This window comes from Vitis riparia, chromosome 13 (genome assembly GCF_004353265.1).
Source record: "Vitis riparia cultivar Riparia Gloire de Montpellier isolate 1030 chromosome 13, EGFV_Vit.rip_1.0, whole genome shotgun sequence".
NCBI classification, from domain to species: domain Eukaryota; kingdom Viridiplantae; phylum Streptophyta; class Magnoliopsida; order Vitales; family Vitaceae; genus Vitis; species Vitis riparia.
Window position 1 is genome coordinate 24,835,360 of NC_048443.1, and position 24,241 is coordinate 24,859,600.

A 24,241-nucleotide genomic window follows, 5' to 3' on the forward strand; every position below is an offset into this window, starting at 1 on the left:
ACCAAACAAACCAAGGAAATTTCCGGAATGAGAGAGAAATGGGCCAATGGGCGCATTTTCGAGATCTCTCTTCAGCGTTGTTCTCGGGTGTCCCCTCTCTCTCTTCTATCATATGCACATGTGTACTACGCATGTGTCGATTATGATGACTGTTTGAATTCCTCTTTCTTTTTGTTGGTTGGAGATGAAATCCTTCTCATCATTTTCTTCTGTTTTCTTCGCTTTTGATAATTTAGATTTTGTTGGGCACACTGTTACTGTTAGCATGGAAAATCATGCTGCTGGTAAGTTATTGGTTCTACGTTGCGGAGAATTAGGTTCGATTTGGAATTTCAGTTTTCTTTCTTTATTTTTATTCTACTCTAATAGTGTTTGTTTTCTTGGATTTGGGTTATGTGGAATTTAGACTCAGTTCGGAATACATCAGCATGTAAGCAACCCGAAAGTAGAATTGCAAGTGGGTTTGCCTTTTTCTCGGAAAATTTTTTATTTTATGATGAGGATGAATTGGGTTTGCCATCTCCATGACTTAATTCCTTGCTATTGCAGAGGGCCATTCTATTAACTAGAAGGGATTGGACTTCAATTGATTAGACATCGGTGATCTAGCTATTTCTTCCTGTTTACTGCTTGAGTTTTTCTTTTGCTGGTGGGGCTGTTCCAATGTCCGCCTATGCTCATCAAATGGAGCGCGAGTATTCCACCCAAAGCCTTTCTTCTAGTAGAGGAGGTTCTGGTATGCAACATCTTATCTTTGTATGGGTGATTTTCTGATTCATAAACTATCATGAGAAGGATTTAGTTTATTTAGCCCATACAAAGAACTGGGTTTGATGGCTAGTTTATACATCTGGTGTGTTCCCATGAAAATGGGAGCCTACTGATATTGGGTTCCATCTGAAGATGTCTGATACTTGCTTTCAAATTTGTTTTGGTTATTTTAAAAGCTTAGAGAACCAGAAAAATTGCAGGAAAATCTTTTGTCATGAATGTAGGGTTTGCCAAATGGGGTTTTTTTGGGTTATTTGCTATAAAAATTGAATTCATTGGGCAGGGCATGCATCCATTTACATGTATTCCATTTCTTCTGGTATGCCAGTGGTGGATGATATTGGCGAACTATTGATATATACTGTATTTGACAGGCAGAGGATCATTTTATATTAAGTTTGGCTACCTGTTACATTGATCCTGTTATTTTTCTTGGCCATAGATATGGGGAGCCATTATGTGGTGGAGTCGGGGATCTATATGACATCTTTTGCTGCAACCATCTTCATTGGTGCGCTTACTACCATTGGGGTTTTGCTAATTACTTTGCTGATTGCATTGGTGGTAATGTTGCAATCCTGTCAAATAGAGAGGTCAGGAGCTGTCGACTTGTCAAAGTCTAGTGATTATTACAGTTATTGCAAGATTTTCACTCTTCATGCGGAGATCAACAGCTTGGAAGTAAATGAATTCCCTTCAGTTTGCAAGGATTTTGCTATTCAGTACATAAAAGAAGGTCAATATGCAAAAGATTTTAAGTTAACCATGTGGTTAGCTGAGAAATACTTCAGTACTGTCACACCCCTGGGTGATGGTCTAGATGCACTTTTGTTGGATATAGATGATTTCCACTCATCAAATCCTCTTTACAACAATCTGTACAGGTATTTACCCCCTGTTTTATGAAAACATGTTTGCTTCTATTGCTTTGATCGATGCTTTCCTCCCTGCTAATGTGAAACTTGTTATTGTGGATTATGTTCCTAATGTAAAAATAGCTTGGTTCTTGTAAAGAGCCTATTTTAGGATCCATCAACCACTTGGTTCTTTGGTGAATGTGCTGGTACCTCAGTAAGGGATCAAGGTTTTGGATTTCTTTCTTAAATACTTGTTTTCAAAGGGTTTGAACTCAATAGTTAAAGTTTTATCTTTTTATTCTTCTGATCTCCTCACTTTCTTTTCCCTTCTTGCTATTGCTATTGCTATTGCTATTTTTTTGCCAGCAAGAACATCTACTCCAGGATCAATGACAGGATTGATTTAGAACTTCACATGTCCTTATGATCTAGTCTGTTTTCTTGTCCTCATCTTTTCCACCTATCTCAAATCTAAAATTTGTCAGCTATCAATCATCTGCCATGAAGCTAGAAAAAGAAATATCCCATTATTAATTTATTTGTTTCTTATTTTCAACTATGTTGGATTTTCAATCGATGTTTGTGCAGCACACAGGCGTGGACATATGTAGAATGCTTTTTTTCCTTGCCCAATTTCAGTTTGCGATGTCAATCAGGACATTTCTTTCTTCTATTTTCCTTTCAATGAACCCAGAATGTAGACCCTTTCTGAATGTGATTTGTTACTACTTTTATTTTGATGAATTCCCCTCTAATTTATTTAGTCTGAAATATATATTGTTGCCCTTGAAAATATTCATGAATTTAGATTGTCATTTCTAAATGAAAAAAGAAATACTTGTTTTTCACAGATTTGATCAAAATGGATGTAATGAATGCATTGAAGAGACCAAAGATCTAAAACACAAGCTTATTCTAAGATTTTGCATGAAACTTCAAGCTGGTGGGTGGTCTTTGATTTTGCTATCAAGGAAGCCTGAGAAACAACGAAATGCCACCCTAGAGCACCTTACTACTGCAGGATACCGGAATTGGTCTTCATTGATTATGAGGTATTGTTCTCATGTTTCTTTATTGAATGAGACAATTGAATTCATCAAGTAAAGAGCTGCAAAAAATTTAAATGGAGGGGGTACCCTGGTAAAGCCTCACATTTCTAGTTATTGGTACATAAATGTTTTTTCTCCTCACCTCATCAAGCCAGATATATTGGGTATAGCAAACAATATTTAGTCATTCAGGCTAATGGCTAAACTCAGATGTTTATTTTTCTGATCACCTTTATCATTTTAGAACTTTTGTGCTTTTAGGGATAATGTAAAACAATAAATTTTCCTAAAAATTTAAGCATAAAAGATTTGGGTTCACAATATATGTCAATACTCTCCAACAGATAAGATGTTCCCTTTTCTATTGTTTTTCCCCTTTGTAATGACTCCTTGCTCAAGACCTTGACAGAATTGAATGGGGTATAGTTGTAGTGCACAACCTCATCAAACCAGTTCAATTTCTTTTCCTTTCTCTTACCTTTTATCTTTTATTTTATTTTTCCAAGATCTTATTATTTAAGAGCTTTTAATCATTTAAATGGTTTGGGTGTTTGAGAAAGTCTTGCTTATGCTGATTTTTAACCAACAATATCTCTTTTTAGATGCCTAAAATATTGGATAATGAGCTTAATGTCTTAGACTATTCCCTCCTGATCAAGTTTCATTTGCCATTTCTTACTTTATAGAACACTTTGAGGGCATGTGAAGATATGTTATCCAGATGGTCTCCACTCTTAGATTCCACTTTGTCTCTTATCTGAAGCTATACCTTGAACTTGTAGGTTAATTTGATTTCAGCATTCTTGCAGGTCAGATGATGAAATGCAAATGGATACTCATGAATATTTTTCCAGACAAAGGGGCGTAATACAGAAAGAGGGCTTCCGAATAACAGCTGTGATTAGCAGTCAGATGGATGCTCTGACAGGCCCAAGTTTAGGGAAACGCATATTCAAGCTTCCTAATCCAATGTATTACAAGTTTGACGATCACATTGAAAGCGCCAATCTACTGAAGTAGGATCATGTTCCAAGGTGATTGTAACCTGTTAGAGAGTATTCCATTGTATAGTCGTCTCTTATCATATTCCAAGTATTGGTCCTGCTTGAGTCTTCTATTATATGTATATTATTGTTACAATCGAGTTCATGTCCTACAGAAATTCGTCGCTCATCTTCCCAGTTGGCTGAGGTGCAGTGCAGTGTATTTCATTATTTGTTTCTAGACAAGTAGTCACAATATGCAATTTTCTCCCTGCAAAAATCTTATTGTTCAGCGATATCTGTGAGTTCTGGCTCTCCCTATTGCAATGGGAATCACTTGTGGGTGAAGTCATTTTCAGAAGGCTTAGTATGCAATATAATAACTCAAATTCATGGGGAAGGCTATATTGATAAGTGATAACATGTCCCACAATCCATCAATGTAAGTCTTAAGAATCAAGCACAAATTCTAAAAGTTTATCCAACAATGAAGAGAAGTAGGTGGACCACCTTGGTTGTTTTTCTTTCTAACCAATCCTTCTATCTTCTTCTTATAGCCGTTTTGAATTCTATAGCACCATAGACTTTATTCAACTTGCCCTGAAACTTTTAGAATCAATCATGAAAATCGGGTAGTCGAATTATATAGCATCATGATTCATGAGCAGAATTCAATCTGTGCTGCAATTTTGAGCATCAGTCTTGAACTGACTAGTAAAGTACTGGTTTGAAGCTTCCATTAGAGCATTGTGTCAGAGACTTTAAGGTGTTTTGAATAGGGTGTGACAATTGGCCATCTACATGTGAATACCCTACCTATACTGGATATAAAGCTTTTGGTGAAGTTATGAAACTTTCATCATAGCAAAATATGAAGGGATCAAGGTTCCATCTTATAGAGTAAAAATGCAGGTCTTGATTAATGACACTAGACATTAAATATGCTTATATCAAACAAACATGAGGCAACTCATTTAGCAACCAACTAGAAATAAATTCTATTAACCAGATCAGAATCATGCCATATACCAGAACTACCTAGAGTTTATCAAACATTAAAAAGAAGCCCAAAGAATAATCAGAGCCCTAATGCAAAGGTGGACAAACCGATTGCAGCCGTTGCAGCCATGCAATCCTTACGCTAGGCTTCTTCAATTGAAGGAAAATTTCTCTGTATTCCTTCTTCAAGAATATGTCTAATGCAAACAAGTATAGTTCGCTTCCTTCTTCTACTTCCTCCATCCTATCCAGGCACTCAATGCACTCCCCAATACTGTAATTCTGTTTACATTGTGCAGATTGAACCGTTATAACACTCCTTGATTCAACAGCATCAAAATGACGCCTAATTTTCCCATCAGGCTTAAAAATTCCTTGCTCATTCATGGGCGAAATGGCGGTGGCCAAACCATCATTTTTCTTCCTACGCTGAGTTGGAGGTTCTGTTTCTCCACTAACTGCTGTTCCATCAAAGATGGTTTCCAATTCTTCAGTGAACGGGAGCTCCTTGTACCGAAAATGAGCAGCTTCTGGGTTTGCCTGTGACAAAACATTACTCCATTACTAATCTGGATTCATGGAGAACCTCCCTGTAGTGGTAGCATTAGCATACCTGTAAATAGTTGTCCCAATCTTCATTGCTCGCTCCAAATTTATGAGAAGCGGAATCCCATTTCATGCTACTAGTTCCAATTAGCTTACACCAAATTTTCCATTGTTCCTTGGTGACATCCCAATGATTCTTTAATTGTTTCCGGTCGTATCTCACACCCACCTTTCTGTGGAATGATTCGACAATATTCCTCCAGCCTTCCTTAGTGAAATGTGTACAGGGCCTATTCCCCTTTATTGTCTGTTCTAAACACAATTCCACAAATATCTTGTGGAATGTGTGTGTCCAAGTGGCTTTTGCCTTTCGAGTGGACATGCCAGAAATCCTCTGTTCGCTTGCCATTTTTATCTGCTAATTCAAGCAGGCATCTATAAACAAAAAGAAGAAAAGAAGAAATAAAAATGAACTGAATACAACCAGGAGATATAACCTCTGTTTATCCAAAACCCACCAATTATGCTTTCAAAGTAGTGACAAATTACCCAACTTATCGAGAACTAAAATGGGAAAAAGTTGCAGAAACTGCTGGAAGGTCTATAAATTTTGGAGGCTCCGTTTGTTTCCAGGGAAAATAAAATCATAAAGGAATAGGCTAAATGCTGGCATATGAAGCTGCTTATCAATTACTAAGCTGTATCAGTGAATAATTTGCATTAGTACAGGAGCATGATGCTAATAATCCAGTCTATTTCTATGAAGTACTGTAGCGCAAAAAATATGAAGGAAAACACTTTAAAATGGATGCATTTCTTAACCATTTTCCTTCGTTTTTTCCTGGGAACCAAACAAAGACAAAGTGCGGAATTGCCATCAACACAGCAACAATTATGCCACTACCTTGATAAAAATTGCGAAGAATAAAATTAAAACCATCTACATTGTTGCTGCAAACAACATCAACAACGACCGCCGTTGTGAAGTTCTCAACAGAATTTCTCAGAATCAACTATTCCTAAAGCCCAAACAGAGCACAATCAAATCCAATTTCCAAAACTCAAAAGACCGAAACAAAATTGGAAAAAATAAACAAAAATAAATGAGAATAATAGAAATACCATAGGAAAGCGACCTTCATGGATTCTCACAATTCATGAAGCAACAAAATTGGATTAAAATTAAAAATATATATATATATAAATGGAAAATTGAACGAGGAAGATTGCTGATTAGAATTTAATTAGACAAAATGGAACATCGAAAACAAAATCTAAATACGATAGAACATAAATTCCATGAAATTCTGCAAAGACAACGTCCCAAACAAGAAAGAAAACGAAAGAAAGAGAAAAAGAAAAAAAGCAAACAGGCGTACACAGATGTGAGTAGCTAGATATGTTGGAAGTTACCAAGAAAAATGAGAAGACAAAGAGCGGAAAAGCAGCAGAGCTTCTGAAAGGCAGAGAGTTTCGCCACTCTTTCGCGAAACTTTGAGGAGACCACGTATATCACTATTACGTATATGACAGAAAACGATGGGACTTGGAGTTGGGTATCCGTAGGCCACGGGCCGGGTTTCATTCATTTCTCAGTAGGCCCGGATCCAATCCCCAAATTATTATTATTATTATTATTATTGCTATTATTTTATACTCGATGTTATTATATTTAAAAATAAATAAAAATGTATATATAGAAAGAATAAAAAGGGAAAAAAAGGTAAAGAAGGAAGCAAAAAGCATCGAAGATATTTAGGTTTTTTTGGTCATATTTCCTAAAACTTGCTTTTAAAAATTGTTTTTAAGAAAAAAAAAATCAATAAAAACAATGATGTGTAAATTTGTCTTTTTTAAAAAAAAATCAAAACATAAAACAAAAACTCATTTTAATAAATAAATTTTTTGTATTTTATTTTTAAATTTTAATTTATATAATATTAATTAAATTTATTTGAAGTCTTGTCAAAACATTAAGTTTTGTATGATTTGATCTTACTTCATTTAGAAAGTCTTGCTTCATTTAGAATCTATTTAACTAGTAAAAAAATATTTAAAAATAATAATTGTGTGAAGAAATAATAAAACCATAGTCCATTCTAATCCAATTTTGATCTTCTTCTTATTTTTTTCTAGTGATTAGATCCGATTTTTGAGTTTCAATTACTTTTAAAAATAAAGGTACTCTTTAAAATCTAATATATTAAGAGTTCATTTGATAGTAATTTTACAAATCACTTCTAATATTTTTAATAGTTGAAATTTTTTATAATTTAAGTATTGAAATTATTATAAATATTTTTTAGAATCAATTCCTAACGTACTCTAAAAGCCCATTTGATAATGATTTTAGAAAGTATTTTTAACACTTGAAAATTTTTATCATTCAAGTATTAAAAATGCGAAAAACATTTCCTAAAATTACTGTCAAACACACTCTTAAAATATATATGGTAGTGATTCTAGAAAACGTTTTTAATATTTTTAGGCTATGATTGGTTCTCAGAAAATTTGAGGGAAAATCAAGGGAAATAAAATACAAAGGAAAAATAGAAGGAAAGAAAAAGTGAAGGAAAATAAAAAATTGATTAAAAGTTGATATGTTATTTTTATTTTTTACTTCAAACTCATTTTATTTATTTTAACTCATTAATATAAAGATTAAATAATTTTAAAATACATAAATTTTTAATTAGTTTTAATTATATTTGATTTTCTTTTATATTTTTTATAGGACAACCAAACATGAAAAAATAATTTTTCTTTACATTTTTTTTTTCTTTCCTTAGTATTTTTTGGGAACCAAACATAACCTTAATGTTTGAAAATTTTTGTTAGAAATATTAAAAATGTTTTTTAAAATTACTCTCAAACACACTTTAAATGAGACTCGATATGAAATTCATTTATACGATGAGAAAAATCATTATAAAGGAAATCTTACCAATTTTTTTAAAACGGGTGCTATTTTTAAAAACAAGTTCTTATATGAATGATCTCGGCCAAAAAACAATTTTAAATGTGATTCTTAGTTAATTTAATTACATTGATGCCCTTTTCATTCACCATTGGAAATTTCCCTCCAAATTTGGGCAATTGGAGGAAATCTTGAGCCAACAATGACGAAAACTAACACCAATTTGGATCAGTTGAATTGCGTCTTCTGTTCCTTCCTTTCCTGTTTTTCCCCTTGAAAACGCCGCTTTATTTTGTAAATGTTTTCTCAACAACCAAACAGAGACCCACCCTCCCCAAAGAAAATTCAGCTGCACGCCCACTACGAATTATGACAACAATTTTATCAAAGCTTCAACACGTACATCACCGCCATCAGGAAAGAAAGAAATCCAATAAGGAGAGAGAAAAAAAAGTGAAGGACATCCAAGAACGCTGTCGTTTCAACTGCATGCAACAGCAAGACAACCACCATTTACAAGTCTACCCAACTCATTCATGGAAAATGTAAAGCAAATGAATAGAAACTGGAGCTGATTCTACTGCAACAGCCATAGAGCAACAATGGTGAAAAGCCCTCCCACCATCCGCACCCAACCTCTGCTAGAACCAGTTGTAACTGAACCAGAGAACGCGATATTGTACTTCCTTGTCATGTTGGGATACATAATCCCCCAATGTCGTCCTGAATCAGTGCCCTGCCTCGTTTCTCTATCAAACAGCTCATATATGTAAGTCTCCGCCACCCCCTCTCTCCGCAGCGGTGTACCAAGACCCGAGCTCAGATGGGTCACCAGACCATTAATGTACATCTCTGCATAAGCCGGGCTGGCATCGATTTCCGAGGCGTCGCCGGAGCTAGGCCACCCGGTCTCCGTCACTATCACTGGGATACTCTCATGGCCTGCCACCGCCATTGCGCTAATCACCGAATCCACCATCATATCGAACAAGTTCCGGTATCGGACTCCGGTGGTGAGATCGTCACGGTAATTAAAGGGGTGTTGTTGGAAGAGAGCGAACCCAATGGGGATCTCAGAGTTCAAGCGGTACACATTGTACGGGTACAGATTGATCAAGAACGAAGAGTTGGTGTCGTCCAAGAACTGAAGCAGTGGTTTTATCAGTAACTCGGAGACCGGTTCTTGAAACTCCGCCGCCGAAGGAGGAAACGACGTCGTCATGATGTTGATGAAAGAAAAGGTGGTGGAAACAGATATCTTCTGGATCCCAAGATCCCGTAGTCCTAAGTGGACGTTCCTGATCGCCGGGAGGAGAAAATCGGCGAGGTCGGAGGAGGTATCCAAAATGTCGTTGCCGACGGATATGGTGGACACTTTGCTTCGTGGATAGAAGGGTATAACGTGGTGGTAGAGCCACCGGAGAGCATTGGAACGGTTGGAGGCAATGGCCGGAATCAAGGAGTTGGGGATGTTGAGGAGGAGGGAGATGTTGGAGTAGGAGAAGTCTCGGACAACGGAAGGGTCAGATTCGGGCAGCCGTACGGCGGAGAGTTTGAGGGAATGGACGGTGGAGGCAACATGGCTTGGTGGGGTGTGGTCGTGGTCGTGGCGGGGGTCGTGGGTGTAGGTGATGCCAACGACCGGAAGCGAGGAGGTTCCGACGGGGAGAGAGAGAAAGTAGAGGGAGAAAAGGAAGAAGGAGAAAGAGGTGGGGTTTAGTGAAAGAGACATGGTTTTCTTGAAGAGAAGGTTTGTCGAGGGTTTCTCGGGGGTTCTAAGTTGAATGCAGAGGGTAGAGGATGGAGGGAAGAGGGAGATACCAAGTGAGAATATAATCCAACAGACTGACAAGCTCTATGATGCGCATGTGGGTTTCGTTTTAATTTTAAGCAGTGGGATTTTGGGCGGTTCTGGTGGGATTGCTATTGCTGAGTGCGCACTCCGCTTACTTTAGCCGGGATTGGGAGATCGACAGTTGATTACAGTTGGTTGGCGGTTAGATTAGAAGTTGAGAAGCAAGAGAGCAAGCTGATGGTCCAGTGCATGAGGGCTGAGCTTGGGCCAAACTTAGGCTTCATAGTCAGCCCAAAAACCTTCTCCAATCCAATCCAGCCAAGATCTTTAAGAAGTCCTACCACTTCATCCTATTTCTACTTGGCTAGGAGCTAGTGACTAGGGAGAAAGATGCTCTCATTTGGCAAGCTCTTGTTTATTGAAACTTTCCTGGCCTGCGAATGTTTTCGAAAAATTATTCTTTATCTAGTATTTTCAAAAACAAAAATCAAAGTTTGATAACTTGAAATGTTATCCGAACACTCTTTCTCAGGAACGATTGACAAGAATCATCGTCACAAGATAAAAGTTTGATAATTGAAATGAAACCTTTCAGAATATGAGCGAAAAGAATTAAACCCTTGTGGACTACCTTCCCTACCCATCTTCACTTTCTTTCATTACCACATGATCACACTCCTTAACGGTAATCACTGTCAATTTAAACATCTAAAGTTCACTAAAATATAAGAAATATTTGTCTGATGTGGAATTAGGAAAAGAGACAGGAAAAACAACACTAAATTCTCTAATTTAATTATTATGAAAACTACAAAGAAAAGTTTAAATATAATAAATAAATAAAAAGATCATTTAAAATTTTATCATCTATTCTTCATGAAAAAATATATATAAATTTTTTAATAATATGTAAGACAAATTTATTAGATTTGATCTATCTTTTGTTTTTTCTTTCATATTTCTTTCTTTCCATTCTTTCCTGCTTTATTTCGTTTTCTTTGTATTTCTACCAAATTTTCCAACATCAAAATGGAGGGCTTAAGGGCTATTTAACGGTTGAAAGCCAAATACGAGAGGCAACCCATTTGAGCTCAGGTTAGCGTCCATTAACACTGTTCTGACTTGCATAGATTCTGGCCCCTTCCCCCTTCTAGCAGTGGGCTCCCGGCTCTCCATCATGTCACAAGAATAATTACTATAATGGTTCAAGATGATCCCTACAGTTCATGGCGGTAGTGGGCTTGGGGAAAAAATTCCAGGCCACAAGTTTATCATGGACTGCTGCTGTTGTTCTAGGCCCGAGTATGAGGTAAATAAGAACATCAACACTTCGAGTTGTAGCCTTGTAGGTAATAGTACTGCCCAAGAATGTCAACAGCATTGAATATCAAAAGATTAATCACTGCCTGAAACCTAACTTACAAATGTGAGGATCTCAATTCGTCTATTTACACAGCATTCCTTTATACAGTGATACCCCTTAAATCCAAAACTCAAAATCCTTCAGCACCATCATGATCATTGAACAACCTGCGTAACATTGCCACAATGTAAATAAGATAAAACCAAGAAAATTTGTTTCATAAACACTTCCCCACCATGGAGGAGGAAAAAGACTCAAAAGACAACATAAAATATATATATATATTTTATCACTAAATGAGATTTGTATTAAAAATGCTAAAACGGGCGACCAAAGTACATACAATGTATACAACGGCAGCCAAAAAGTACCAAAAAAAAGGAAGATAAAACAAAAAGATACTCCCTCCCTCAAACTGATCCCAACCAATCAATGAAATCTACTATGGACATCAATCTTTCACCTATAAGCAGTTTGGTCCAAGTTAACAAGTTACACAAAAACAAGTATTTCAGCTTTTGGATTGAGAGTTCCACATTCTCAAAAGATCTTCTATTTCTCTCTTTCCAAATAGTCTAGAAGAGGCATAAAGGAGCTGCCCTCCAAACGTTTTTCCACTTTCTTCCAACAAAGGAACCATGCTAGCCTAGTAGAGTCTCTCTAACTACGAACCGCATCACCCAAAAAACTCTAAAGAGAGAATAATAGCTCTTACAACACCCTTGCCTTGTCACAATGCAAAAAGATGTGGTCAATAGACTCCTCATGAGACAAACATGGGAAACAACGGTTGGCCAAAGACCAACCCCTCCTTTGAAGCTGATCAAGAGTCGAAGCTTTTCCTCAAGTCACCTCCCAAACAAAAAAGCACACCTTAGGAGGAACCCATGCATTCCACACAACACTAGAAGGGAATTACACTACCCTTCTTGTCTCTAGGCTAACATAAAGTGATTTAACAAAGAAAGTTCCACTCTTCGTATCAACCCAACACACTTTATCCCCTTTACACAAAATAAAATATAGCTGAGAGATTGGAATGAACAAGCAGAAGATGGTGGTAGAGGCCGTGAGTTTAATGGTTCAGACACACAGTGCAAATATTTGAGCAAGCTAGTTTACAGTTATCAATGACGACAATGTATTGGAACTAATTAACCTTCAGAGCACTGCATGATAATGGTAATTGAATGGATTGTAACAATTCCTGCGTTATGAGTAGTGGCCTTTGATGCACAATGTGCTCAATGAAAATTTTGGCTACCAGTCAAATGTTTTGGCCAAAGTGACTAGAGCAAGTGGAACTGTGACTTCAGAAATAAATCATATGTCCTATTTTTAAACAAGTTATCATTTTCACAATAATAGAGAATCGGAAATTCTACCATTGCAGCATTTCTTGTATTGAAGGATGGACCGAGTGTTGTCAGGTTTGGATCATCCCTGTGCTTGTTCCAAGCTGCCTCAAACTGCAGACCCTTGCATCTTGAGATGATAGAAAAAAAATAAATAAATTAAATAACAGAACATAAGAACAAGAAAGAGATTGTTGCAACAAACCCCCTGCAAATACTGAAGAATAAAAAGAATACAATCCTTACTGTTGGAGTAAGATCAGCATCTGAATAACATGTGTTCTGATCTCTTCCCGAGCCCTTCTCAGTGCTGCCTCCTTATATGTAACTGCAAGCTCATCCACCAGTCTGAAACCCAAAATTAGGATAAATAATCATAACAGTGATTTCAGAAGTGGGTATTTGTATAAACAGGAAAGTACATTCTTGTCAGGTTCAATAACAGGAAGGGATATGGTGGTTCTTTTGTAACTTGAAAGAAGGATTGGGTCTTAAGTTGGAGGGAAGAAAGAAGACATGAACGGTTTCAAGGTGAGCCCTTAGCATGGAAGTGGGTATGGCACTCCAATGAACAGTTGCAACAACAAAGGTTGTACTTGAAAGAAACTTCAAGCGATGGGTAGTAGAATGATCTGATCTCTAATGGCCTATCTAGAGGTTATTCTTCCTGAAGTAGCTTCAAGACTCAGCACCATAAGATTAAGTATAATCATATATAATCATAGTCTGGTACAATGAGCTAAAACAGGTGCATCAATTACTTAAAGGTGTAGAAAAAAAAAACAAGGACCATTGTGGTATCCTATGGAAATAGAATCAACCAATTGTGTTCTTGGAAAATTAGAATAATTATATTTCCTTTCTTATGAAATGTAAGTGAATACTATAATTGTTCTCAGGATGTATTTAAGAACACAGTAACTTGAGGATTTCCAAAAATCATATTTTCTGCTTCCTGCTTTCCATACTGCAATTCTGATGATGTAAATGATCCACTTCCACTTTCAAAAGCTATATAAGACATAACAAGATCATTTTGATTTCCATGGGAACTCCAATGCCCCCTTAAACGAACACTATATGTAGGGATAAAGTTCATTATCAAGTTCACCTTTCAACATATGGTGTATTCCTTATCCATGTTAGCTTTGTTACCGTGTAGACCTGTTTGAGGACCTGCAAGACAAGGGAAAAAATGCAAGATTTCTATATCCCTTAGTACTTCCAAAAAACATCAATACTGCATAAACTTATTCTTGGTTCTCCCCATCCCTAATCCTTCCACCCCCACCCGAAATCCCACGACAACATTACATGGGCTCAGAGTTTGTTAATGAGAAAAACACTGCCCTAAAACCTACGAATAGATAGAAAACTACATCAAATGATATCATAAAAATCTTTATCAATCTAATAGTGTAGAGCTAAACAATATGTTAATAAAATAGTTAAGTTGACAATTTTGCTCCAGAAACTACTTAACTTCCACTGAAACTTATAAGCTTCAAGAATAAGTCGAAGACTCTACAATCAAAGATTCGAGTACAAGCTGAAAAGGAGAACAAAAGATGCTTGAAAGCAATTGGGAACAATCAAGTAACTTTAAGCGCAAAAAAAGAGGAAATCAAGGTGGATGCTTGAACTTTGAGTGCCACCATGGGATGGCACTCAAGCACCACACATTTTTCTTAGAATATTTTTTTTTTCGAAAATAATGTTTCCTAAAGTTACATGACTAAAAATTAGGGCTTGCATAGAAAAACAAAAAGAAAATAACTTTTCAAGAGAGCCTTGCAAAGAAAAAAAGAAAAAAAAAAGTAACAATTCACCATTACCTTAGATCCAAAGCTCACAGAAACCTTCCAAAGAGATCAGGAAAGTTCTTTAGATAGAAAGGCAAGGGTTAAAGTTTCGATTGGTTTAGCCTTAACACAGTTTTGAGGTGATTCACTGAGGAGCACGAGCAGGGTTGTGCTAAGGAGACAAAGAAGTGTAGGTGTAGGATGGCATAAGTCTCATGGGAATTGGTAACCTCTGAATCAGGTAAAACTGTTACTCTTCTTTCATATATAGGAGATTGTTTTTGTGGTCAATAAACCTGTGATTTTTTACATTTGCAAAGGTTTCAGTCTATATTCTATAGGCGGTATTTCACATATATCTGGTGTCCATTATCTGCAATTGGTTATTCCTTTTATACTTGACGTATTCTTGGATACCATTGGTCTGGTTAAATTAATTGATTAATAATTAAGGTTCAAGAAAATAGAGTTTGAGGCCATAAATCAAACTAAAATTGGACTACCAATTCTATTCAACCCTTTTAGGTAATACTATGAATTAAGAAGAGAGAATTAACACAATATATTTTCCTTTCCTTTCGAGTAAACTAAGACAAGCTTCTCTTACTAAGACACTTTTTCTAGCAAGGATATGTCAAAGAAAATCAATGAATATCCACAACAAAGCCAGGTACAATGAGACTAGCTTCCAACAAAATATTACCAAGGCAGAAGACCAAAGTCATCTACTGCACAATTTCATAATAATGACAACAGCTTTCTTAAGGGTGTACTTTATAAATATTCCATTGCAAGTTATATAACAGTTATTAAAGACAAGGAAGAAGACAAAAAAGGCCCAAACAAGACCTACATCCAAGATTCATGCACCAGAAAAAGACCAAATTTTCATAAGCACTTTAAGAACGTTATGTCAACAAAAATAAAATAAAATAAGATAAATAAATAAAAGAATCATTACTTCTTATAGAGAAAGATTCAGTTACTTTTACCAGTAGAAGAGTTTGATCATTATCAGAATGCATCCACTGAAAGAAAAGTGGAAAAATACGTCTGAAATGAGCTAATAGCACAAGACCAACACTACTGAAAAGTGGCTCGATGTGTTGAAGCCATGGCGTATAGCGGTCTTTATTCTTTGGCTGACGCTCCAAGTGATTTAAAATCTCATTTAGAATCCTTTCATACCTATATAAAAAGTAAATGATAAGGAAAGAATGAACAAATAAATTTTTCAAAACATGATGGACATAAAAAAACTATATCATTTTAAGCCACATAAGTCACAAAATCGTCAACAACAAATGCTGCAAACTTTAGTCTGTGTAATAGTATCACAGCCGACCAACATAATCCACACAACTGACCACAAATGTAACATATTCAATTCACAGGATACCTCAAGCCAGAATAAGGAGAAAGGATGACTTTTGCCAATACAGAAACAAATGTGGCAAGGTTGGTTGAAAGTCTATTATCCTAAAGATGAAACTGACCCTGTTTTTCTTGTCATAATTTAGAAGTTCATTGAGTCACTCAGTCAACCTAAAGATGAAATTTTCATAAGAAAAAGCAAATAACTAGCAGTATAAAGCTAACCTGGCCCCACCCCAGGACATCAAGCAAGAGTAAAGCCATCATTTCTGCAGGACTCATTTTGCAATTGTAATAGTATTGAATTTATATCAAAATTCTCGGTGTGAAGGATAGACCTACTTCATTCTGACCTGTACCCCTTCCATTAATAACATCATCTCTGATATAAGTTATATATTCATTTATTATTTATGGATTAACAAGACACCACTTGAAGCAAGACATTATGGAATTTAAGCAGAAACAGCAACAAACAAGTGAAGCATACCATGAGCTACGAGGATTACTTCCATGTATACAAGTCACAAGAAGTACCGACATCTCAACTACAAGATGCCATATCTCATCACTTGAAGCAATATTCTGACAGCATGTATCAAGGATCACATCTTCATACCAACTGAATTCAGCAGCTTTCACATTTTTTCCTAGATGTATAAAACTAATCATCCCCTGCCCCTGAAGAGATTCAAACCAAGGAATTGAAACCACAATCCATGAGGACAAAAACAATGTTTAAAAGCTGAAGCAAAATCAAAATTAACAACTGGAAATTTCTAAGAAAGAAAAAAAAAAGGACCAAAAATATATTCCAGCACATACTTTCACTTCTGGTGACCAGTGATCAAGAGCTGTCAATGCACAGGGAATCACCAAAGAACATAGCCTCCCTAAATGAGGTTGCTCAACCTGAAAAACAACCTAGCATTTCACCACCAGCAAACAAAGTACATACATAGCTAAATCAAAATTTGGAAGTATTATAACAAAAACTAAAAGCAAACCTGTGTAACAAACCATCTAAGCTGATAAGCAGCCACAACTGCATAGGCAAGTGGAGCTCTTGCTGATGCAGCTGAGACCTCATCACAATCATCCAAATGATTAATCGAACTCTCCTTGATACTTGCTTTCAGTAAAGGCATCACTAAAGGTATCAATTCCACCACCAATTTCTTGTCATCAGAGACCAAACTACAGTCCACGCCCAATTCAACAATCCTTGTTGATTTTCCGGCATTTAAATTGGCGGAAAAGGCTTTGGAGAGCTCTTCAAAAGCCGAAACTGCCGTAACTGAGAGGTCCTTGGGGATCCACGAGAGCGAGGCATGGTTCGAGCCTTGGGCGGAGGCTAATGCCGCACAGCACAATGAGAAATCTTTGATTTCGCATTGAATTTGGTCTTCGGTGATTCTGCGGCCTTCTGTCCGATTTGATATTGAGGTTTTGCGTGGGAGAAGGGACTCAAGCATGGATTTCACGGACACATTTGTGCCTTCTTCTGGATTGTACTGCGCTTTGGATAGAGATTCTTGGATTGTTTCTGATAACCTAGATTGCTCAGAGTCAGAAAAGCAGCAGCAGTCGTAATTGAAGAAGAAGAAGAGAGAGGAAAAGAAAGCTTACCGAATGAGATTGTCGTGTAAGGTTGAGAGGGCTTCCGCCATGTCCGACTCAGTTCAACTCGTGAGGTCTGAGTTACTTATTTTCAGCGGATTCTCGTTTACCGAGAGCCAAACGACGTCGTTTGTTGTACTACCGTAAGTTTTCCTAGGAGGTTTACTTTCAAATGTGGTTCAAATTTCCCATTTTACCCTTGTGAGCAAATGCAAGCGTCTCTCAGGTTACTGCACAAATCCTTCTGCTCATGGCACCAACCACCATCGACAGCAGAGAAGCTCCTTCTGCTCTCTTCTCGCGGTCACCTCGACGAAGCTATCCGCATCCTCCGTTCGAACCCCAGCCCGAACTTCCCCCAACTATCTTCCGAAACATACCTTTCCCTCATACGTTCTTGCATCAAGTTCAAAGCCTTCAGTCAAGGCAGAGAGATCCACAAGCACATGGTCAATGCTGGATTTGAACCTAGTTTAGTTCTACTGAACAATATAATGATCATGTACTCGAAATTCGGAGATTTTGGTGAGACCTTCAAAGTGTTTGAGGGAATGGGCGAGAGAAACTTGTTTTCTTGGACTGTGATGATTGGGGCCTGTTCCAAAAATGGGGATGCGGAGAAATCCATTGAGCTTTATGGGAAAATGATTTCTTCGGGAGTCAAAGCAGATTGTTTTCTTTATCCTTTGGTTCTGAAGTCTTGTGGTGCGGTAAAGGATTTGAGGAGAGGGCAGTGTGTTCATGGGGAAGTTTTGATAACTGGGCTTCTAGGGGATGTTGTTGTGATGAATTCTCTCATTGACATGTACATGAAATGTGAAATGGTGGGTGATTCTGAGAGAGTTTTCGATGAGATGGATGTTAGAGATGTGATTACTTGGACAACAATGATCGTTGGCTATATGCAGATGGGTCGCGGTTTAGAAGGATTAGAACTTCTCAAAGAAATGTTGAATTCTCAAGTTAGGCCTAGTTCTGCTACTCTAGCAGGTGTTTTACCCCTGTTTTCTGATTTGGGATACTTGGAATTGGCGAAACAGATTCATGGTTTGGCAGCTGTGACAGGATTCGAGTATGAAAAGCATGTGGGCACTGCCCTAGTTGATGTGTATGCCAACTGTGGAGGTCTGTATTTTGGTCGCCTCGTTTTTGATAGAGTCAAGGAGAAGGATGTATCATGCTGGAACACTATGATCAAAAGCTATGTTCAGGCTAATCTCAGTGATGAAGCAATTAGTTTATTGAAATTTATGCATTTAGATGGTATACATCCAGTGAAATCGACTTGGTATTGCTTCTTTCCACACTATTCTAAAAGTAAATTTTCCATTCATAAGTTTCTCAAGCTGATTAAATGTCTAGAACATGCTGGAGTAAAACCTGGTGTAGTTCCTGATACATTGTTAGATCAGATGTGTGAAAATGTTGAAAATGTTGGGCAGGTGAAGGAACTTCACTTGTTCTTTAAAAGGAGCGGGGGTATCTCTAACAGCTCTGTGGGCTCCAGTCTAATAAGAATGTACTCTAAATTTGCAGTACTAGAACCTGCTCAAGAAATTTTTAGCTGCCTTGGTGTAAAGGAACTAGATTCTTGGAATTCTATTCTTGCTTGCTATGCTCACAATGGTTATGCAAATAAGGCATCGGAACTTTTCAATGAGATGAGGAAGACTGGGATAGAACCTAATGTTCGAAGTTGGAATACTCTAATTGCTGGATTTGTTGATGTTGGTGATTTTGAAGCTGCTTTGGAAACTTTCTCTGAGATGAAGTGGACAAACCAAAGACCCAACCTGGAAAGTTACAATCTTGTTCTTCCAATTATTGAAAGTTTCGCTAGTTCAATGATAGGGAAGCAATTACACTGCATGTTACTTAGAAGCGACGGTGAGATCAATAAGTTTCTCTGCACAGCCTTCATCAACATGTATGGAAGCAGCGGAAATGCAAGCTATGCCATTAAGCTCTTTGATTCAATGGATTCTAAGGACTTAGTATCATGGAATTCAATCATTTCATGTCTCATGAAGGGCGGGTTTCTCAGCAAAGCCTCTAGGATTTTCCATGAAATGGAAGTTGCAGGGATAGAAGGGAATACTATAACTTGGACCACACTGGTGGCAGGCTATGCACAACATGGGCTAGTCGATGAAAGTTTGAAGCATTTCCGAGAACTTCAATTAAAGGGACTAAAACCCAACTCCATCACTATAGCTAGCATCCTTCCAGCCTGTGCACAGTCAGCAACCTTATCCCATGGAAAATCCATTCATGGTTACATCATAAGAAATGAGATCATCTCAGAAGATTTATTTGTCTCCAATGCTCTCATTGACATGTACATCAAATGCGGACTCCTGGAATACTCTGAGCAGGTCTTTAGGAGGCTGCATCGAAAAGACATTATTTCCTGGAACACTATCATTCAGGGCTGTGTGATACATGGGAGAGCCAAAACTGCTCTCTCCTCCTTTTACCAGATGCTTGATGAAGGGATTGAACCTGATGGCATCACCTTTGCAGGGGTTCTTTCTGCATGTAGCCAGGCTGGAATGGTTAATGAAGGATGGGAACATTTCAATAACATGGACCCAAAGTATGGGTTAATTCCTACAGGGAAGCATTATACATGCATAGTAGATCTTTTAGGGCGTGCTGGTCTCTTTGAGGATGCCAGAAATTTCATTTTTCAGATGTCACTTCAACCAACAGCGAGCTTATGGGGTGCTCTTCTTTCAGCCTGCAAGATGCACAGAAATGTAGAGATGGCCGAGCTTGCAGCCAGCCATCTCGTAGAGCTACAGCCTGAGAATTCAGAAAATTATATGATATTATCTGATATTTATGCCAAGGCAGGGAGATGTGATGATTTCAATCGCATCAATAAGATGATGGAAGATCAGGAGGCCAGAAAATTGCCTGGCTGTAGTTGGATTGAGATTGGGAACTCTGTTTATTCATTCACGCCTGAGAATCTTCTCAATCGGGACATCAAAGAGGAAGTAATTACAATGCTATTGCTTTTGAAGAAGTCAATGATTATGGTTGAAGAAGGGTATGTCTCAGAGGTGAATATAATGAACTAACTTGCAGTGGCCAAGGGCCATATGAAGTGTGAGGAGATGAATGAAGAGACTTGTTGTACAGTGAAGCTGTATGAACATAATTCTTTCAAGTGATGAAAAAAATAATATCAGATTACTGTCAAATGTTTTGTATGATTTAAGATAAAGTTCCTTTAAACCCACTAGGAGTGTACTGCATTTGTGTGAGTGAAATGGGCTCTCGCTGATAAATCTCAATAGCCTTAGAATGAAGGCATGTGCTCCATTATAAGCCCTTCCATCAATCATTCAGCTAGCCCAACCACCCATCATATGATACAGGAAAATGCTAGACCGAATATGTATAATGAGAGATCCAAGTCATCCAATGAGGATATGAATGAATGAAAATAAGGTATAAAGGTACAAATAAATGGATGACATTACGATATAAAGATACAAATAATGGAATCAGACAATGTCTTTTTAGTAAAAACCTGAGAAAAGTATGTTTCTGTAGTGTATATAAGAACCGAAGCATATTATATATTTTGTAAAGGAAACCAAATCCAGTCCTCAGTCAAGTGGGTCCAGGCGAAAAACAAGTCTCCTAAGTCATCGAGTTGTGAAATTTATGTCCGTGAAGCAGGGTTCAAGACCAATTGGATCATGTGCAGTTACGTTGCAGTTTATTTGGTCAATTCTGTCACACATGATCCCATGATCGTCTGGCATATCCTAGAAGCTAAAAATATTTTAGTTGTGTTTGGTTCTCGAAAAATATCACACATTATCGCATAATAATAGTAAGAAATATCTTAGAAACTAAAAATATTTAGGTTTTGCTTGGTTTTTCAGAAAATTAAATAAAAAATAAAATAATTTTTTCATATTTAATTTTATTATAAAAAAATCAAATATAATTAAAATTAATTTAAAATTTATATATTTTTAAATTATTTAATCTTATTATTATGAAGAAAAATAAGTAAAATAAATTTATATATATATTTAAAATAATTTATTAAATTTAAATCTATTTTTCCTTTTCACTCATTTTTTATTTTCATCTATTTTTTTTAAGTCTGTATTATTTCCTTAGCCTAGCAATTGAGCAAAGGAAGAAGCCGTACCGTAGCTTCAAATGAGGAGAAGCACAACCACCAAGGGTCCAGAACACTTTCCGTGCCTTGAGGTAATAAAAGGCCATCATGGCCGTTCATCATAAGACTTGACGCGCGTGTAATCATGTGTCTCCTGAAATATTAGGGATCAAAGTCTGAAAAGCGTGAACCAACAATATTATTCGCCTCTTAAGCGGCCGTCTTGCGAGTCGATTCTCATTGACCAATTAAAATTCAGGGTTATTCGGAGCTCAGGCCAACATAATCTTGAAATCGGAAAAATGCTCTCGACATTCATTTTTCTTTTCAACACGACCCTTTTGAACATTTCGTCTTCCTTTAATTCCTTCCAAAAACTATTTTCCTCTCATTTCCCTTTAATTTATGTTTTCAAACACTCTCTCTCTAATCTTTGCTCTTTCTTTCTTCTTTGGACGTCTCTCAAACTCATTCACCATCCATTATCTCGTAAATCCCTCATCTTCTTTCCAGCTCGGTTTTCCTCTCATCATCATTACTTCTTCGATCTCTTTCCCTCACATGGTTTTGTTGGACCTCTCACTAGGATGACTTCATTGGTCCCTCTTGTTATCACAATTTTACTTTCATCCTAATATATGACAAGCTCAAAAAGTTACACAACATTATAGTCTCGGTTTTTTTATTTAATTAATTCAACCTATTAATAATAAATTCACTTTAATCATATCAATTAATATTAATAAATAATTGTCAACAACAAAACAAATGATATCTTATTTATTAAAAATTATAATAATTTTAAATTTAACCTTTTTTTATTAGATAGAAAATGAGAGAATTTGAATTAGACTTGGTGGGTTAGGTTTGAAAAAAGATTACATAAAGCAAAGTAAACATTTAATAATTTAAAGTTAGACTTAATAGGTATTAAATTCTTTATAAGTCAAAATTTAACAACAATTAAGTACAAATGAATTAGTTGGTTGATAACTTAATATGTGTTAAATTCTTTGTAAATGAAATTTATCGCAAATTAAGTGAAAATTTTTCAAGTTATATTATAATTCTAATTATGATACAATATAAAAAATCTCACTTCATTTATGTTAAGTTTCGTTTATAAAGAATTTAACACACCTGATTAAATTTTCAATTAACATATATAGGTGTACTCAAATATTAATAAATAAATTAATATGCGTAACATCCATATTTCAATTATTAAATCTGGATGGATTTTACTTCATGTAACTCACTTTCACAAATAACCTCATATAAATTTAATGTAAAATTTTATTATTTCCTATACAACCAAAAAATGTCAATAAATAAATAAAATTATTATAATTATGAGAGAATAAGATATGTTACAAAGTGTCAAAAATAAAACTATTGTAATGTTTGATAAATGGATTGTATTAAAGTTGACATACACTAATATAAAAATGTAGTTGGGGTAATAAGAAAAAAGGATAAAATCATAGTAGTGAAAAAGAGCAATAAAGCCCTAATAAAAAAAAATATCCCTAAGTCATGGTGGTAAGAAAAAGGCCGACAAAGTCGCAATAATAAGAAAGGATGAAGGAGTTGGAAACAAAGTAGAGGCTTGGGTGGCGAGAGAGTTGGAGAAATTTAAATGAGAAAATTAAGAGGGTAATTTAGATTAAGTGTAAGGATGATAATGAGGCGATTTTTTCAAGTATCTGACTACGTGATCCTTGATAGGATAAAGTTTGGGAAATGTTTGAAAAACCCCAACTTGATTATATATAATTTAAATAAAAATTTATTGTAGTTGATTTTTTTTAAAAAAAAAATTTTCATTTTTTAACATAAATAAAATGTTATTTTTCATAAATATATATATATATAATTTTCCTTTATTCACAAATTATATTTATTTTTAATAAAATTTTAAATTATAAAAAAAATTAAAAAATTAAAAAAAAATAATTATAAATTCATCATATCAAAATTTGCTATATTTTGCCAACTCACCCAATTATTATTTTTTAAATCAGGGATAAAAATAAATATAAATAAATAGGACAAAGTTAGGATGAAGGTGACATGTTTTGTTGTCATTCATAATTGAGAGAGATATAGATCAATAACAAAAATAGAAGAGAGATAGACGAGAAAATAAAGTAAAAAATAAAAAATAATAAAAATATTTAAAAAAGGTTTTATATTTAAAAAAAAAAAAAAAGTGATTACAAGAGGTCATATTTCAACTTCAAATCTGAAAGACTTGTAAATGTCCTTGAGATTTACATAATAATGTAGTCCACGAGTTATGGTAAATGCCTTTCCAAAGCACAGTCGATGAATAAAGTGAACTTTTCCCCAACGCATGGTCCCTTTACAACAGCCAGGTCTCTCATGGGAATTGCGACTCTTGACTCTTACAAGATCCGCCCTTTATTTGTACAAAGAAGGCTAGGGCCCTCAAAGTATCAAGCTCATATTGGCTGAAAATCTTTTTCCTTTTTCAAAGCAAAGTTCTTTACATAGATTTTAATCATCCTATTTCCACGCTCAGATTAAGTTTTCTTTCACTCGAAATAATTAAAATATTGCCATAATTAAAGGGCTAGACTAAGTAATCAAATAACTTGGCACAGCTGTGAAAAATATTAGGATTGAACCATGACACGTCT

At 36.0% G+C, this 24,241-nt stretch overlaps 5 protein-coding genes across 8 annotated transcripts; 2 read left to right on the forward strand and 3 right to left on the reverse strand.

Annotated features, from left to right (window-relative positions):
- On the forward strand, positions 1-3,987 carry LOC117928100 (uncharacterized protein At2g39920). Of its 3 annotated transcripts, none has more exons than XM_034847937.1 (6): positions 1-284; positions 407-457; positions 550-736; positions 1,214-1,655; positions 2,480-2,680; positions 3,476-3,643. In XM_034847937.1, exons 3-6 carry the CDS (start codon positions 664-666, stop codon positions 3,543-3,545), a joined length of 786 nt encoding a protein of 261 aa, XP_034703828.1. In that variant the 5' UTR covers positions 1-284; positions 407-457; positions 550-663; the 3' UTR covers positions 3,546-3,643. The 3 variants fall into 3 exon arrangements, with proteins under 3 accessions (XP_034703828.1, XP_034703826.1, XP_034703827.1); XM_034847935.1 differs by having other exon boundaries at positions 39-284; positions 3,487-3,987; XM_034847936.1 differs by lacking the exon at positions 407-457 and having other exon boundaries at positions 39-284; positions 3,487-3,987.
- Positions 3,988-4,594: 607 nt separating this feature from the next.
- LOC117928101 (L10-interacting MYB domain-containing protein) lies at positions 4,595-6,677 on the reverse strand. Its single transcript, XM_034847938.1, has 3 exons — positions 6,619-6,677; positions 5,273-5,620; positions 4,595-5,199 (listed from the first exon to the last, which is right to left on the reverse strand). The coding sequence occupies exons 2-3, from the start codon at positions 5,612-5,614 to the stop codon at positions 4,747-4,749; spliced, it is 795 nt and encodes a 264-aa protein (XP_034703829.1). The 5' UTR covers positions 5,615-5,620; positions 6,619-6,677; the 3' UTR covers positions 4,595-4,746.
- Positions 6,678-8,369: 1,692 nt separating this feature from the next.
- Positions 8,370-10,158, reverse strand: LOC117928099 (glucan endo-1,3-beta-glucosidase 12). Its single transcript, XM_034847934.1, has one exon. The coding sequence runs from the start codon at positions 9,852-9,854 to the stop codon at positions 8,700-8,702; it is 1,155 nt and encodes a 384-aa protein (XP_034703825.1). The 5' UTR covers positions 9,855-10,158; the 3' UTR covers positions 8,370-8,699.
- A 1,064-nt stretch (positions 10,159-11,222) lies between these two features.
- On the reverse strand, positions 11,223-17,548 carry LOC117929266 (uncharacterized protein At2g39910). 2 transcript variants are annotated; one of them, XM_034849538.1, is made up of 9 exons: positions 17,441-17,548; positions 16,819-17,365; positions 16,637-16,723; positions 16,302-16,492; positions 15,430-15,625; positions 13,747-13,811; positions 12,882-12,983; positions 12,666-12,765; positions 11,223-11,447 (listed from the first exon to the last, which is right to left on the reverse strand). In XM_034849538.1, exons 1-9 carry the CDS (start codon positions 17,479-17,481, stop codon positions 11,436-11,438), a joined length of 1,341 nt encoding a protein of 446 aa, XP_034705429.1. In that variant the 5' UTR covers positions 17,482-17,548; the 3' UTR covers positions 11,223-11,435. The 2 variants fall into 2 exon arrangements, with proteins under 2 accessions (XP_034705429.1, XP_034705430.1); XM_034849539.1 differs by having other exon boundaries at positions 16,819-17,357; positions 17,441-17,524.
- Positions 17,480-20,517, forward strand: LOC117928450 (putative pentatricopeptide repeat-containing protein At1g17630). The gene is made up of 2 exons (XM_034848331.1): positions 17,480-17,574; positions 17,658-20,517. The coding sequence occupies exons 1-2, from the start codon at positions 17,480-17,482 to the stop codon at positions 20,515-20,517; spliced, it is 2,955 nt and encodes a 984-aa protein (XP_034704222.1).
- Positions 20,518-24,241: the final 3,724 nt, after the last annotated feature.

Bases quoted from the DNA above. Each gene is read 5' to 3' on its own strand.
- LOC117929266 (XM_034849538.1), bottom strand. From the start codon at position 17,481: ATGGCGGAAGCCCTCTCAACCTTACACGACAATCTCATTCG. The intron at 16,724-16,818 runs GTTTGCTTTTAG...GTTGTTTTTCAG, and splicing joins TTAGATGGTTTGTTACACAG to GTTGAGCAACCTCATTTAGG. The intron at 12,984-13,746 runs GTGAACTTGATA...TTTGGGTTTCAG, and splicing joins AATACACCATATGTTGAAAG to ACTGGTGGATGAGCTTGCAG.
- LOC117928100 (XM_034847935.1), top strand. From the start codon at position 664: ATGTCCGCCTATGCTCATCAAATGGAGCGCGAGTATTCCACCCAAAGC. The intron at 737-1,213 runs GTATGCAACATC...TCTTGGCCATAG, and splicing joins TTCTAGTAGAGGAGGTTCTG to ATATGGGGAGCCATTATGTG. The intron at 1,656-2,479 runs GTATTTACCCCC...TGTTTTTCACAG, and splicing joins CTTTACAACAATCTGTACAG to ATTTGATCAAAATGGATGTA.
- LOC117928101 (XM_034847938.1), bottom strand. From the start codon at position 5,614: ATGGCAAGCGAACAGAGGATTTCTGGCATGTCCACTCGAAAGGCAAAA. The intron at 5,200-5,272 runs GTATGCTAATGC...GTTTTGTCACAG, and splicing joins ATTGGGACAACTATTTACAG to GCAAACCCAGAAGCTGCTCA.
- LOC117928099 (XM_034847934.1), bottom strand. From the start codon at position 9,854: ATGTCTCTTTCACTAAACCCCACCTCTTTCTCCTTCTTCCTTTTCTCC.
- LOC117928450 (XM_034848331.1), top strand. From the start codon at position 17,480: ATGTCCGACTCAGTTCAACTCGTGAGGTCTGAGTTACTTATTTTCAGC. The intron at 17,575-17,657 runs GTAAGTTTTCCT...AGCGTCTCTCAG, and splicing joins ACGTCGTTTGTTGTACTACC to GTTACTGCACAAATCCTTCT.